Source organism: Colius striatus, chromosome 1 (genome assembly GCF_028858725.1).
Source record: "Colius striatus isolate bColStr4 chromosome 1, bColStr4.1.hap1, whole genome shotgun sequence".
Taxonomy (NCBI): domain Eukaryota; kingdom Metazoa; phylum Chordata; class Aves; order Coliiformes; family Coliidae; genus Colius; species Colius striatus.
In genome coordinates this window covers 193,639,218-193,656,384 of record NC_084759.1, presented here as the reverse complement: position 1 = coordinate 193,656,384, position 17,167 = coordinate 193,639,218, and the positions used below count along the sequence as shown (strand labels likewise).

Sequence of the window (17,167 nt, the reverse complement as noted above, 5' to 3'; positions counted from 1 at the left end):
GAGCATTACAGTTAGTATATAACAATACGACTAGATGAGCGTAAAAGGACCACAAAATGTTCAATCAAAAATAAAACCTTTCAAGTTTGACATTAGGATAGAACCTTAAGAATCAAAGATATTTTAAATAATGTTTTGTAAAAATAGATTCATAGTCAATGATTATGAATGGTCTGAAAAAAGACAGTGTGGTGATTAATTGGGAGTTTCCTACCATCGTGATCTCCGTTTAACAGTATAACAGTCTGCCTACATACGACCAAGGAGAAAGAAAGATTTATAGCAGCTTGATTTTAAATATGTTCCTATGTTTATTATATTTTGCTACTTCGCACTCCTAAAATGGTGGCCTCGGGAAAAGCTGCTTTGGCAGGCAATTGCAAAGATTCCTGTGGAGAGGAAGTGAAAAGACTGGGCATACAAACAAGGGCTGCTGCCACGTTCAAAGCACTGGGGAGAGTTCATAGAGCAAAATGCAGTCCTAAGTAAATGGGTCTCAGGCAATTTCAGTGTTAAGATAACATCATTAAGAGTAGAACAGATTGTGCTCAAACCCTGCTGTTTATAATTAACACATTGCTTCCAAATACTCCAGGGTCCCTGGTAAATAGTCCTCTGCTCGGATCCACCCAGACCAATCAGAGTATTTTTCATCAGGTTCCATGCTGGGCCAGCACCTGTTTGGACAAATCCAAAAGAGCCAAAATACTCTTCTTTCTGGCCAGCTAAGTAGAGAGATGAACACAGCTTGCCTTAGTCATTGTCACAGTGTCCATATGGCTGTGAAGCTTGTTTTCACAAGAAATCGTACAAGTACTTTATTATGTCGAAGTTCACGGTCCTATAAACAAAAACACAGTATATTAGAGCAATCATCTTAACAGTGTTGAGACTTTAACCTGTTTGGAGACAGCACACGTGGGACATGCGGCACCACCAAAATCAAGCAAAGTCCCCAAAAGAAATGCAACCAAGGTTGAACGAATCTTTAACTTCCAGTGGTATTTACAGTACCTGCCTTCTGATTATTTAAACTTTGTAGGATTCTAAAAAAGAAATAAAGCAGCTTTCTAGTAAAAACTGGAAGATTCTTGTTTCAATCATTAAGCAATAAAAACAGATCACAATAAGATTATGTTTTCAATATGATAAACTTGATAATCTGGTTGGTGATGCAAAGCAGCAATCTTTTGTGCTATTGAACGTTTTGTTCATCTTCCAAACCACCTGTTTTAGCATGTACTACGTAACTCCTTCATCTGTACCCATTTGCAGTCTGTGTTCTTTCAGTCTTGACACTGTTTGACCCATGTTCGTAGCTAAATTTGAAAATCCAAGAATGCCATTCAATGGGATAGAAGATTTTAATGTATACTTTTGTACTTTAATGGCAGGCAGCATGAAACAGCAGTAGAATAAAACATATAATTATTTTCTTTTGTCTCTAAATTCATTCTGCTTTACAATGTAACACTCAGACTTTGGGGTTTACTGGTTGAATAAAAAACACCAATTACCGCATATAATGACAAGTATAAAATTAAAAAGTTTTTTTTTAAAAAGTATTCAATGATACAAAAATAACTGCTCACAATGGTAAGTGAGCTTAACTGGATGAATGTCTTATTTGTTGCACTACTATCATTTAATATTCTCTGTTCACGCAGCATCCTGTAACCCACTTTTCAAGAAGTTTCTACAAAACATCATATTGGGCAGAGGAAAAGTTCAGAAATTCCCAAGACACATAAGTAATAACAAGTAACACCATGTTTGACTCTACTTAACAATCCAGTGAGAAAATGAAATACATTAACTGCCAGTGTCAGACTCTCAAGACACTGTTACTCAAGAAAAGTGCTTTAGTTACAAGGCTTTCTACAGAAACAAAGTCACACACTAACAAATGCTGACCTTATCAGCTAAATGAAAAGCAATCGTCCTGTCATAACAACAGGCTTCATTAGAGACTATATGGAAAGATCCATTACATTCAACAAATATTAAGAGGTCCCTACTTCAGCTACAGGAAATATATAAACTTAGGTCTGAAACAAAAATGAAAAGTTCCTAACAAAGAAATATCCAATCTTGTCTTCAGCTAAACGTGTAAATACATGGTAACCAGCACAGGGATCTCTCTGCAAAGACTGAATACATGCAACAGGACAGAGTCAGACACGAGGTTCTATAGCACTGAAGAGAGGCTGTGCATGGGCAGTGGTTATCACACTAAATGCCATCAGGACGAGATACAAGATTTTTTACTCTTTTCAAAAAACAGGTGGCTTTTGGGTTTTGGTTTTTTTTTTTTAAAAAAAAAAAAGTCAAACTTCACTTTTGCTTAAAAAAATAGAGAAAGTGAACTGACAATCTGAACAGCTTGAATGGGGGTGGGGAGGGGAGGGAGAGAGCATCATTTTGTCCCATTCTTTGCACTCTTCAGCCTTCCATTAGGAAAGATGCCAGAGTAGCAAGGCTGAGATGGTGACAAGGCTGAGGTATCTGAAGGTTTTTGTAATTAACAAACTTATTTTAGTACTCTTACAGCAACAGAGTAAAAAGAGTCAGGAGATGGGCTGCTTACTTGATGCGTATTTTGGTTGAAATGGCAAACGTTTCTGCAACAAATATAACCTCTCCCACGAGTGGTTAAAAGCTACAGGCAGCCAAAGACTACAGCACAGCTAGAAATTAAATTTGTTAAGCACAGATTATGCCTTTGCCCTGTAGCGAGCCCTATCAGGACAGGTGGGAAGCCCATTTATCATAGGTTAATGAAACCTTGTATCTTTATGGATCACCCTACTTAAAAGATTTTGTGGACTGGAAAAGATACTTAATAAAAGAAATGTAATGAAGGAATGGGAAAAAAATAAGGGGGAACAGGAGAAAAGTACAACAGGTCAACTTCAAAATCTGTCAGGTCATTTAAAAGGCCCTATGTGTGCAACACAGAAGCACTTCCAAATGACTTGGACAGAGGGAAAAGAAAGAACTACTTTCTTCCTCATAACATGTAGGAAAAATTCAGTCATATGCACACTCACATACCTGACCCAAAGGAAAGCAAGCCAGAGCACTATACTGAGGACTCAGGTTTGAAATGATAGCATCTTCAACAACTACTTTCTCCAGTAATATAAGCTGCATAAACACAAGTTTTGGACCTGTTTTATGGTAATCTCTGGCTTCTGGCTATTTTAATGCAATGAAACCTCTAAGGATGTTAAAGTTGCAAGGAGCGAACCATCATTTCAAGTACCTTAGTTAAAAAACTCTCATAGTACAGTTTTATGAACTGGTTTTTGTATTCACCACAGGAGTCAGAGTAGAGACATGACTTGGGGATGTTTGCATATGGCATGATCCATGTTGCCAAGCAGGCAGTCTGCTGTACTTGGTGCAAGTGGGAGCTTTTTCAGGGTACCACTCACAAGTGACTTTAGTGTTGGAAAGACTAAAGGGACATAGAAAAGCCATGGAGGTCCTGCCAGTGTGGTCCAGCCAGGTCTGAACCATCAAGTTTCCTTCTACGGCCTGTCCAAGTGCAAATTGCAATTAGTGTGTCTGTGGGGTTCACTGACAGGCTATTGGACTGCATATAATATTACTGTAATATGATATACAGTATGTAGTATTATTATATTACATACAGTATATTATATACAGTATATGATAGCTCAGGAGAGCAACACATGCGCTGAGGTTATGGGATACAGTCTACATCACAAGTTCCTCTCAAGTCCCACATTACAGAGAAGGAGTGGCCTTGAGAATGTTTCTCATTTTTGCTGTATCATTTCTGGGCTCTGTTCTGATTCTACACTCCACATCCAAAGAGGTAATAGTGCTGGCATCTCATAAAAATGAGATAAGGGCTTGATTCACTTCTATCTGCAATTTATCATCATCTCTCCTGATGGACCTGGAACTGTTGTCAGACCTCAAAACTGAAGGCTCAGAATGAACAGAGCTGTTGAAGTACCTATGTTCATTTATTGAATCAGTTTTTATCAACTACAGAGGGCAGGAGACAGTCCATGTAGAACTCATAACCTTTGTAGTTTTTACATCATGTGCACACCAAACACTGTTAAGAGCTAAATATAAGTTCAGATTCAAATACTGTAAGGTGCCTTTTGGTAATGAAATGGACTGACATTTTAGAGTAGTATTTTCACATGAAGTCCCTGACCTTTATTAAGCACAAAGGCAGTATGTTACTGTAACACATAATGCCACTGTAACAGATTTTTTTTTTTTCAGAATAGGATGGGACTATACTTATCTCAAGTTCAAGACTTCTCAGAAATAAGACAATTTATTCTTAGAAAACATCCACAGATTTCTATTCTGGTCTGCAGAGTGCTACAGACTGAGCAAATACTGTGTCTGAAGTCTCTATTAAGTCAGCACATAAAACAGTAAATGATCTCTAATAGGCTCACCGGGCAACAGCTCTGATGAAGTCCAGAGATACAGTACATTTGTATCGAGGTCCATCAAGCTGGTCATTATGGCCAACCATGGATAACAGCTGGAGAGTCACAAGAGAGGTGATCTAAAAAAAAAGAGACATTAGCAATGTTAGTAAATGATGATAATGTTTTTTTTCTCCTCCCCCATTTAGCATCACTCCTTTATTTCTTTGGAAAGTCGCTCATACTTTCTCACTGATTTTCACATAGTTCTGTAGCTGTAACAAACTCAGGAACATATACACATTTTCAGCACAGGCAGGGAGAGATACAGGCTAAACCCTTCATCCTTCATAACAAGAGTTATCCTGGAGTTCTGACCAGAGAGAATGATGATCTGGGGAACAGAAATAATAGGCATGAGCTGAACATTTTCCAAATCTCTGCCTGACAACCAGAAGACTTTGATTCTCTTTCCTTTATACCCAAAGACCTCCTCTTGAACTTTCACACTCAAAGTTGGATATTCCTGTGCCAGCTCATACATTTTGAACAGATGGATGTATCACTCTAGTTAAAAAAGAATCCGAAGGTTGGAAAGGAAAAGCTGGAAGATTGTGTGCTTAAAAAGAGCAGGGCCTGAAAGAAGAGAAATTTGCCTACAAACACATACACAGTGTCTTAACAAAGACATTGATTATTTTACCAAAATAGCAATGTACCAGCATATTTTTCACTATCTTCATTCCTCCAAAGGATGACTGCAGTATCACTAAAGTGCAGTCGTGGGATGACACCATTGAGTGCAGCCACTCTGGTCTGCCTCAGTTAGGAAAAAACACGGTGATTCCATTGTCTCCCTACTTCCTATCAGCTCCCAGAGGAGAAAGAGGTAAAAGCAAAAAAACAACAAAAAATAGAGATATCCCTGGTTTTTGTTATAGATGACAACTGACAACTCAAGGCAACAAGGTGACTTTCTATGAACATCTGGTATCTGACCAGAGCTCTGCTTTTCAAACCAACCAGCCAATCCCGACCTACCTCTGTGTAACCATAACAGCATAGTACGGAATTTCTGAAGAATAGATGTATGAGGAAAGAGTGTCAGTTCAAACCTCCAAGGAAGCACATTGTTATAAAAAGCAGTAAGAAGTTCTTAACAGTATCAATCAAAAAAACCCCAAATCCTAATTCAGTAATAATCCCACTTTTGCTGAAAGTGAACTTGGTCTTCAGATTTGTGACAGTGCTTGTAGGAGGTAGGAATAATTATCAAGGTTTTCCCTTAAGTAGGCATAATATAAAAAAATGGCACCTACCTGTGGAAAGTAGAAAACCATATAAGAATAAGGCAATTTTTATAACAGCCTAGACTTAAGCTTCTTTTATATGGCATTAGAAACAACAGTTTGCACCATTCTGCAAAGTTTGGTTAAATACTGGCCTACTCATATTCACGAAGAAACATTCCATTTACTTAATTGAAGTTTCCAAGTTACATTATAGAGTAGCATAGGATTTACAAATTGTTAGCATAAAATTGAACTTAGTGTATGGTAAATGGCTCAAAATCCAGCTCATTAATCACTTTGAACATGGCGCTGAATTGGGATCAACCTCGAACTTGTTATGTGTTTATTTTCTTGAAATACTTGAGTTGGAGAGCACATTTTTCTACATTCTTCATTCCACAAAGTCCTTAGTCAGTCAGTGAAGAAACATTACGAAGTAATCTGCTGGAACAATTGCTATTTTACACCCAAGTGCACCACTACTGTGCAAGTTGGTCTCACCTTCAGAACTCACCAGTGAAGCAATGGCAGGAAGCTCCTAAAAGCTCCTAATGAGCACAGCAAATGCCTAGATAGTTTGAATTCATTTCAGTTTTATGTGGGATGTAAAAGTGACCTTGCTGCTGCATTACAACTGCTCCAACAATACTTCAGCAACAAATTACAACCATTTCCTTTTCCAGTTAGCACCAAATGCTATGTTCTCAACAACATAAGGTGGGCAACGTAAAATTCCTTGCTAAAGGCTGACTCAGTAAGTCTGAAATAGCATCAGACTAGATAGTAAGTTTCATTAACGTTTTTGACTCAAGACATTAACTCTAAAGACTCTATACAAAATACGAAAATCCAAATGAAGCTATTGATGGCCAGAGTAACACAAACTTAGGTAACAAATGCAACCCTTTAATCATTCATTTAGCTTAATAAAATGTCATCACAGGGAAGTGAGTGCTGAAACAGTGAGTCCTGATCCTGAGCTTGCTTAAAAAGACAGAAGTAGAGAGAACTGACATTTTCAATTCATGCAGGTAAGAAGGAGCTTTATCTCCAAAGAGGCTCAGCAGAGACAAAGTACATGTATCTAGGGGGAGTAAATAAGGACCAGCTCCCCTGCAGGCAGCCAAATGTTAAAAGCTAAAATGACTAACTTGTGAGTCTTCAGAGCAGAATTCAAAACCTACTTATAGATGCCTAGACTATACTTAGAGAAAGGCAGAGATCTCCTAAGGACAAATCCAAAAGTCTGCATGCTGAGGGGGCAGCAGCCTGGAGCTCTGCACAGCTTTTTCAACAAGTTCAGGGACAATCAAAACCAGCAAGAGAGTACTGTCACCCCAGAGCAATGACTTCACTTTTGTCTGCTGTATACAATCTAGTAGGATTCTCCTGCTGGTAAGTCAGCCACAGGACTGGGCAACATATGCATTTATTGCTGTAAATTACTTTGTTCAAAGAAAATTGTGGTAGATGTGGGATTAAGTTCCTCAACTATTTTGCACTGAACCTCTCTGTCTAGACCCAATTAATAAAAACAAGATGATTATGATGGTTAAAAGATCTTCTAGGACACAGAAGGTTCAGTTCCCTCCTAACACAAGAGGTTTGAGCACCTCTTTGCTGAAAATCTATCTAACAGCTAACAGGGGTGGGAGTAGTGGAGGAAGGAAGAAAAAACTTTGTGTGGTATTAAATCAATACCAGAACTAAGCTTCATTCTAACTGCTTCTGGAGCTACGTGCCTGCTTAGGGAATTCATGTAGTAAAGCAGATACAGTGGAACAAACCAGGTTTGAGACAGTGCACTTGCAGTAAGACTTAAAAAATATCACCAGTATTCATGTTTTCTTAACTCTTAAGGTCTAAATGTTGCTACTTTAAAATCGTTACAAAGTTCAGGTGTTGTAAAACTTTGGAGGCAATCTGTTCTTTAATGAAGATGTGTCAAAAGTTTGAAACAGCTGGGAAAAATATGAATGCAATGTCAAATTAATTGCACTTCTTAGCAGAAACAGCTTTTCAAAGCTTGCCTTTTTCTTACTATTTTTTTTTTAATACCATGGGTACAGTGGCTCTATTTCATTATCACAAAAGCTTGAGAAAAAACAACTGGCAAGAGCAGACTAGAAACAAGCCAGAAAAACTGTGTGGGTGACATAAGAAAGAATATTTCTAAGAATTCTTTGAACAAAAGAAATTACAGTTGGAAAAACTATTCTAAAGGTATTAATAAAGTTAGATCTAGTTATGATTTAAGACCAGCAAAAGTGAATATATTAACTTTTCTACAGGAATAACAAGAGAATTTGATCTGAAAGATGTGAAGGAATAGGTATCACTTGTGTGTTTAAAGACAAGTAATGACTGAGCTTTCTTTGAATATACTTGTGTGAGAAACCTGTTGCAAAAAGCTTGGATGCAAGATGAGAACAATCATAAAAGCACAGCAAAGAGTTGCTGCCAGTAGGAATCGATCACTCATTGCTTCTGGATTTTGCTGGTCAAATATGGACATTGAAAGCTCTGAAAAACAAAACTAACAACCCACAAGTCCTCCTTAAAGGCTGCTTTTTTCCTGCTAGCCTGGATTAACAGATGGGCCTTGCATCATTTCCCCAGAAGACACAAAGACCAGCTTTGTCAGCACATGGCTCTGTGGAAGCAAGAAGGATTCCAGAAGAAAAGGCTGTCCACTGAGAAAGGCCAGGCTCATCCCGAGGACACCATGACAAGCCAGAAAATGCTCATGGAGGTGCAAAACATGAGCATGATTAGGACTGGAGGACAGGGAAACACATAGTTTGGGTAAGCAATGACTGACTATCACAAGAAAGAGTTTGGATAAATTGTGATATATTTCGAATCCAAGGATAAAACTAAACAGTTTTTAAATGGAGACAGTTATGCTATCAGAGAAAAAAAATGGGGGAGACTCTTTCCTCAGACATGAATGAAATATCATCAAGTGGTACATTTTAAACTGGACTAGAAAAATATTAATGAGACACACTAGCAGGAACAATTTCAAACTGGCAGAGACATACTACATGATCTGTGAGGTATTTTTCATCTCCACACCATAATCTTCAATTATCTTGCCCAAGATGCAATGTTAAGTGTAACTCTTCAGTCTGGCTTACTTTCACCCACAGCTTTTTGATTCTGATCCTCAAATCAAGACATGAAAGAATTTCCTTATTCAGTACCATCAGACACTGATATTACATCCTTTCACAGTCACATAAAAATGTTTAGGTACCCTTTTACTCTGCAGCACCACCATCACATGGCTCTCAAAGCAATACTTGCAGCTCACTGCACTTGCAGGAAACCCACTGCTGCCGGGAGTTACCTTTGTGCACAAGCTAAAACCACTGCTATGCCAACAAGAGACTTTGAAAACCACATGCCATTTAGAAAACACATTTCAGTCAAAATGCCTGCCAAAATAGGCTCCTGGAGTTAAACTCAATGACCTTAGTACAAATTCTGTGAGCGTAAAAAAACACCTGCACAAAAGGATTGAAATAAAAATTATAGCTAGTGTACGCTCAGTATGCCGGCCTTGCCAGAAAAACTCGTACAGAAAGGGAATGGTAGAACATGACAATTACATATATTTGAGCTACCAACTCACCAAAACATTTAAAATAAAAATTATTCAAAATAAACCAACACTTTTACAAATGCTTTGATTTTAACAATCAGGTTTTGATTGAGAATGATGTTTTGTACAAGGCTTCTAATGTATGGGAAAAAAACCAACAGAAGAGACTGCACTAGGTGATGATGTACTGTTTTATCACTACAATGCTTGTAGTGGGAAATAATTTCACCATCTGAAACTATTTTTTTTTTCTTTTTTGGTCAAATTTTCAATTTATTAGTAGCCCTGCAATTACTAAATATAACATCATTCCTGCTTTACTCTACATCCCTCCAAATTTCTAATGAGCAGTTAAAGCATCCACCATCCCTGGAGATCAAAGAATGGTAGGGGTTGGAAGAAACCTTTAGAGATCATCTAGTCCAACCCCCTGCAGAAGCAGATCCACCTAGATCAGGTCACATAGGAACAAGTCCAGGCGGGTCTTGAAGACCTCCAAGGAAGGAGACTCCACAACCCCTCTGGGCAGCCTGTGCCAGGGCTCCCTCACTCTCACAGAGAAATAGGTTTTTCTTATGTTTAAGTGGAACTTTTTGTGTTCCAGCTTCATCCCATTACCCCTTGTCCTGTTACTAGCTACTATAGAAAAAAGGGATGTCCCAACCTCCTGACACCCATCCTTTAGATATTTATAAATGTGAGAGGCATGGTTTAGTGAAGGGCTTGGCAGCGTGAGGTTAGCAGCTGGACTCATGTCTTAAAGGTCTTTTCAAAGCCAAATGATTCTATGATTACTATATGCTTGAGCTATATATTTTACCTTTTTTTCAGCTCAAATTAATCCAGTTCTTTTTAAAATGACTTTCTGAATGGAGTCAAAAGGCTTTTGACATGAACAGAGTCACAAGCAGAAAGGGTTATCTCAGCCACAGCCTTGGCAACATTCCCCAGACAGCACTATATGCCTCTCACTTCAGTACCACGCACACATATAGGTGGCTGTAGAGAATGTTACAGTGCACTCAATCTGCTTTGCAAGCCTTGAATCATATGGTTGTGTCTGAAGTCTTTCCTTGTCCTACATTGGCTATTTCTTGCATTTCTCTCACATAAAATATTGCTTCATTAATTTGTGTTAACTCTCCAGGACCTCATGTGTTACTTCTTTACCTATAGCAGTGTGCACCACACTTCACAACTTTTAAGTAATATCTGCTGTCGGCGATGGGTTGACAACACTGCACCAGAACACTTCACCAGATTGAGTGAAACAGAATTCAACACTAATTACTAACTTGAACAAACTTTCAATATATAAATGTGTTGACAAATTCCAGATGCAACATTATATTCACTAAGTGTTTCATTACTCTTGAGCAGAGAGGGTGTGGGGAAGGAAATCAACAGACTACTGCTACCATCTTCCAGGAGGGGAGGGGAGGGGAGGAGAGGATGGAGGAGAGGAGAGGATGGAGGAGAGGAGAGGATGGAGGAGAGGAGAGGATGGAGGAGAGGAGAGGATGGAGGAGAGGAGAGGAGAGGAGAGGATAGGAGAGGATGGAGGATGGAGGAGAGGATGGAGGAGAGGAGAGGATGGAGGAGAGGAGAAGATGGAGGAGAGGAGAAGATGGAGGAGAGGAGAAGATGGAGGAGAGGAGAGGAGAAGATGGAGGAGAGGAGAAGATGGAGGAGAGGAGAAGATGGAGGAGAGGAGAGGAGAGGGAATCCAGGTTCCCCTGCCATATTCTGGAAAACTTCTCAGTTTCTCAAAAACATTTGCAGAGATTAACCCTGCTCACTTATCGTTACAGGAACATCCCTTTTAAAAAATATCTCAATCATTTTTTCATTTTAGAACTATTATTAAAGGAATATTTCAAAGTATTAATGAATTTGCTTTGTCTCCCATTCTTTTTTTTCAATAGAGAAATTTATTCCATATAGAAACTAGGGAAAAGTTCCCTTTTCTCTTAGTACATTTATTTTAGCAGCAATCCATTTGCATAGGGAGAAAAAAGAAAACAAAAAGCAATTGACAACAACGTTTGCCTCACTCTTCTCATCAATTAAAAAAAAAAAAATAAAATCGCTACAGAGTGCTGCATGGATAAATCAGTGTTCCTGAGTTCAGTTCTCTCACTTCAAGGACAACTCAGGTAGCTCATAATCCTCTGAAAAGTATGCCAGAAATATGCTCAATGTGATTATTTTCTGAGAGGATCACATTATTTTATGAACCTGAGGATATATTTGGAAATCTTTTCATAAATTTGTAAAGATCCTTGGAACTGATCACAGGGGAGTTTGTTTTGATCCTGCAAAACCAAAGCTTGAATGTACTTGTAATCTGTTGGAGATGTACGATTCTAATTTACTCCATAACAACCTGGGAAAGACAATCCTAAGAAGGACTACAGATCCGATTTACAGACAGATAATTTGGAAGCATTTACTATCCTATTTCATACTCCAAAATAAAAGCAGCCAGAGATGGTAACAGATGGTCAAAAAAACACTTGGGGAATGATGTTTACAGTTAATTTGATTACTTAAGTCAGGTAGCTTCATAAAGTGGACACCAGACAAAGGTTGGCTATTTTTCAAAGTACAGGCAATAGCTAGCCAACAAAAATATCCTTCTGCCACTGCCTGATTCCTTTCTGCATCAGAGGTCTCAGGTTCACAGTGTTCTTTAGAAGATGAAGGCAACACAGAGATTGTTTTCTAGAAGCAAAGCTTTGTGCAACCAACCAAGCATGTAACCCTAAATCCCCAAATCTAGACAATTTTCACCTGTTTCTTTTTCTCCATTTATAATGCTTCTGTCCCACAATGACAGCATTTCCAAATATTGCAAGACAGCTTTACCAAGAACAAGGAAAAAGTAACCTTGAACATACTACCCAGTATCTGTGATAGTGACAGAAGGCCTCTGGGTTTTTAATGCTATCTCAGTAAAACAGAGAACTGTGCACACAGAATTACTAGCTGCCTAACCTGTGGATGATGGAGTTCTGCTTGCAAATATAATTATTAAAAATAATTACAGCAATCAGAATTTCTAACCTGTCCCCAGAGGACAAAAATCAGTACTCTGCATATAGTATGAGCAGAAGTCATGAAATCAAAGGATATTTCTCATCAACAGACGCTTGAGACTATCTTCCAAAGCTAAACTACCTTGCTTTCTCCAAGAAAGAAAAATATTTTCAATGTGTCATTCTATGTCTTAACTGCAACTTACTTTTGGATTATTATGATAATTAAGTGTTAAAAATCTATTGATCCACATCTGGTATAAAGAAACAAGACAGTCACTCCATGAAGATTTATCCCAAATACTTTTGAAGTTAAAAAGTTTAAAAAATCAGACATTTTAAGCACAAGGCTAGACAAATGGTAAGCCACATTGCAATCTGAAGTGAGAATCTGAAAAAGGACAAATTTAAAGATACATCTATTTTGTACATTGAGATTACTAAACCAAATCTTTACAGACTCTCTATCCTGCATTCCAACTACCCATGAGAAACACTGCAGTGTTCTGCAATCAACACCATTATTCACTGGGCCTATATAAAACTCCATGGATTTTAGTGGTTCCATAGTAAGAATGGAGAGTAACAAAAACTAAAATAGAAACAACGTGTATCAATCACTGAAGTCCATAAGTACCTCATACTGATGTAAAACCAAAGACCCCTTCTGGTCCAATGTGCTCTCTTGAAAGGACCAGCTAAGGATCCTTAGGAAAGAGCATAATAAATTGTAAGCAAGAGAAATTTCCCAGCATACAGAACTGGCTCTTGGTAATCTTCATTTCAGGGACCTTTAGGAACTTGGTTTGAAATTGTTCACTGTATGGCTCTGACTAGCTGAAATACGATGTTTCATGTTGGATTTGCATTGTCAAACTGGAGCTAAAAATGTTGTTGAACTGTAATGTTAATGCATGTAATCAACACATTGGAGGAAAAACTTATTTTGAGGCTGCACATAAACACCAAGAAATTAGAAACAACAATACTGCCTGACTCTCAGCATAAGCTACGTATACAGCACTGAACCACACTAGGGTTTTTGTCATCAAACAGGGGAGATAAAAAAATCCTATTTACTTTCATATAAGACAGTGATTAGAATTGGATTTCACAGGTGATGTTAGGTCCTGGACAAAACAACAAAGGTCTTACACAACAGCAGCTGACAAGAACAGTTCCATTTCTGTTCAAAATCTTCCCTAATAAAAATCAGGACATTTAAGCTTACTGTATTCCTGTGTCTTTGTTCACAGGCACCCTGAAGCAAACAGATAAACCACCAAGGATGAATGTAAGTTCCAGGTTGGCTGACTTACTGCCCAGTTCAAGGGAAGAGCACTCTGCAAAGTTGCTCTTTGCAGTGGCAGGAAATGGGCAGATCTGGAATCTCCCCCTCCTGAGCATGCCAAGAAACCAAATCCTCAAGGAGAATATTCTGCTCTGAATCTGTCATAGTCTGCTATGACATTTTGGTCCTGGCAGGGACAAGACCAGGATGAAGTCTGTCACTCAGGAAGCCAATTGACATCTCCAGTTGCATGAAAACCAATGAAACAAACCCTACTGTAATAGCATGGTTATAACCTACAGTAAGAAATTTGGGATTTATTTAAAGAAAAGGTTAACTATAATTTAAGTTTAGATATGCTACAATGGAGGCTATAAATTTATAACATTAATTTTTGTCAGTCTTTCTGCAGAAAGTAAAGTTTTCAGTCATTCATGAATTGCTAAGTCATGAAATATAAAAAATTAAGGTGCAATGACCCATTAAATGTTAGATGCAATTGCAAGATATAATCTTTATAACTCTTGCATAGATGAGCCTTCAAAATGGTGCTAACCAACCATCTTTTATTCAGTTATACTTGGTTTTATCAGATAAAGAGCATGAGATATCATGTCAGCAAGAAACATCATCTGCCACCAATTAATTGGGAAAAAACCCCCTTATTCTTCAAACACAACACTGTGTTTTATGCCGTTTCTGTCACCCTTTAATGCAACTGTGAAATTCTGCTAATCATGTCATGTATCACTTAACTTGTCTAACCTGGGAAAAAACCCACAGTTTCTGACACTCAAGTGCATTGCAAGAACACATGTTGGGTATAAAAGTTAGCAGCCAACCAAAGCAACCAGTGAACTAGTGACCAGTGTGCTGGCACAGTCATCAGTCACACTGGCCAATGAATTTAACTGCACTGCATCTGTAGACAAGCGATATGCAGGAAGAGAATGGTCAGGCTGGAATGAGGGAGAAGAGGAACTTTGTATCAAATATCACACTCCAAGAAAGCCCCAGGGACTGTTTTGCTGTTTGGAGCAGTGACTACGTATATTTTCCATTTAAATACCTGCAAGAGGGAAGCACGGCTTAGGAACAGCATGCAGTCCTTCTATATTTATCCTGCTTTTATGACATTCAAGGATAATACCATTTGAATGGACAGAAACATTCAAAGAAACACCTCCTCCACATATTCCTAAAAAGACCTCATTGTATACACAGATTTAAAATGTGTAAACATTAGGTATGTGGCTCCTACGTCATCACAAATCATTTTTGCAGAAAGAGCACAAAACAGTTATGTGCTGCACAAGGCAATTTCCACATAACTCAGGAATGGATTCAAAGCATAAAAGAAAATAGACAAGATGTTATTTTTCCGTTTCAGTGGAATACAATGAAATCAAGCAGCACAATTTTGTGGGTTTCCATGACTAATCACCTTAAGTTGATGGTTGTGATAGCCACTGTATTTTTTTTAATAATTATGTCAAGACTTTTCTGTAATATTTTGTAATTATAAATACGAAATTTTTGGATGTTAAGATTAAAAAGGCTCAAAAAGTATTACATTGATCAAGCTCTGAAAAATCCACATAAGAGATCAATGAAAAGGTGAGAAAAAGCAAGAAAGAATGAAGCATCAACAAAGTCTTTTGATCTCACAGATGAAAGACAGTCACCCTCCTACTAACAAGGCTATTACCTACTGTAGTGAGAAAACACAGGAGAAAAGCAAAACTGAATAAATAGAGAGGAAGCAGTTATGATCCAGCAAATACAGTACTAGAGTCTCATGAAAAGCTGCTGCTCTATATCCTGAACACTTTTGCGCCTCCTTAGAGGTCTTTCACATAAGCTTTACACAGTGGATAAGTAGCTCCCATAGCTATCTTCTGGAATCTCTTCAGTAAATGGAAACAGAAATATTTCTCATTAAAACATTCATAGCAGAATCTTCACTGCAGTCAATGAATTATAAAAAACATGGTATCAGAGAATTAATTGATCAGGAATTGTTTTTATCAGTCTCCTACTCCTCAGTAAGACAAGTTCAAGCAGCAGAGACCAAGATGGTGCCTAGCGTAGGCTCTGGTTGAAAATACCAATGGCAAGGTGATTATTGACAGAAGTTAGTTAGTGGATCAGGACATCCAGACTGCTCCTCTGAGGTGACTGGAAGGCTGCACCCTCTTAATGGCTCTATTCAGTTCAAGAGGTAAGATTCTGGAAAGTAGCAATGCAGATCTCCTCCAACTTAACCAGCATTCAAAATTGAACTCCCAAAGCTACCTCTGTCCTTGCACATTTTGTCGTGCAGAAGCACTACATATCATTAAAACCTGACTGTTTTTATCTGGAAAGTGTACCAAGACTTCATCATCTCAAAGATAATTTCAAGACCCTAACCTGTAGAACTGTACTTCTGAGACGCAATTTTGCACTAAAAAAAACAAGAGATAAAAGAACAAACATTCATACAAAGACTTCTCTGTCCCTAAAACTGTTCTCAATTTATTTTATAACAAACAATGAAATTGTGCAATATGAATGCTACCATGGTAACAACTCACTTTATTGAACAAGAGAGAAAATAATTACCCCAAACCTGTGTATCATGCAAGCACATGCAGTAAATTTAGTGCTGCCCTTTTTCCTCTCACTCTTTTTCTTCTTGCAAAGAGAAATAGATTTTGAATTTATACCTTATAGCAAGGCAGACATCATTTTGCATGTCCCTCCCACTTCTTTGTATATTATACACCTCTTGAGTGCATGATGTGAAGGACTCGGTTACTCACAAAAAGAAAAAGGGATTAATGAATCACAAATGCTCTTCCCCCTCCTGAGTTAAGTACAGAAGACTCCTATGTAAATGCTTCACGCATTTAAAAAAAATGAAGCCCTAAGGCAAGCACAGCACATGCTTAGTATTCACTCAGTATACTTCAACAGGAACCCTTACATTTATAGCAAACCAAAAATTATTCCCCTCCAAACATAAATTAAACTTGATTTTCCTGTTCTGCTTTGTGATATGATGTTTGTGAACATATTGTTATATTTTATATACAAGGGACCGTAATATTTTCAGAAGTACTGCATGGATTTAGCCATACAAATCCAATTAATCTCAATAGAAGTTGTATGGCTAAATCCCTGTGCTCGGCTTTGACATTTTGGAAGCAGTGGGGGAGGTTTTTCAAGTAGTGAGTATGTATTATACAAAATTCAGTTTTCTCAAAGAGAAATAAAATAGCATGTAGATACAGATATCAACAAACATATTTGTGTGACTGTCAAGAAAATCACATTCCCAGCGAATCAGGCAATGATTTCCACAAAATCCTATTTTACAAAAAAAGTAACAGTATTATCCTGCAGTCTAGGAGATAAAACTAATCACATATACATATTAGTTGAATAAATTATTCTTATTTTACCTCCAGTTTTGATGTTTTTACTTCATTTGCAGTGGTTCTGCCTGTCTGACATAAAATGTTGAAGAATGA

General features: G+C 37.9%; 1 protein-coding gene across 2 annotated transcripts in view; it reads right to left on the bottom strand.

Annotated features, from left to right (window-relative positions):
* Positions 1–228: 228 nt before the first annotated feature.
* The window catches only part of ORC5 (origin recognition complex subunit 5), a 71,538-nt gene continuing 54,599 nt past the window's right edge, over positions 229–17,167 (bottom strand). For both annotated transcript variants that reach the window (XM_061989084.1, XM_061989093.1), the window contains exons 14-15: positions 4,452–4,564; positions 229–841 (exon numbers count right to left, since the gene is read on the bottom strand). In XM_061989084.1, coding sequence (XP_061845068.1) covers positions 796–841; positions 4,452–4,564 — 159 coding nt within the window. In that variant the 3' untranslated portion in view covers positions 229–795. The remainder of the gene's footprint in view (positions 842–4,451; positions 4,565–17,167) is intronic.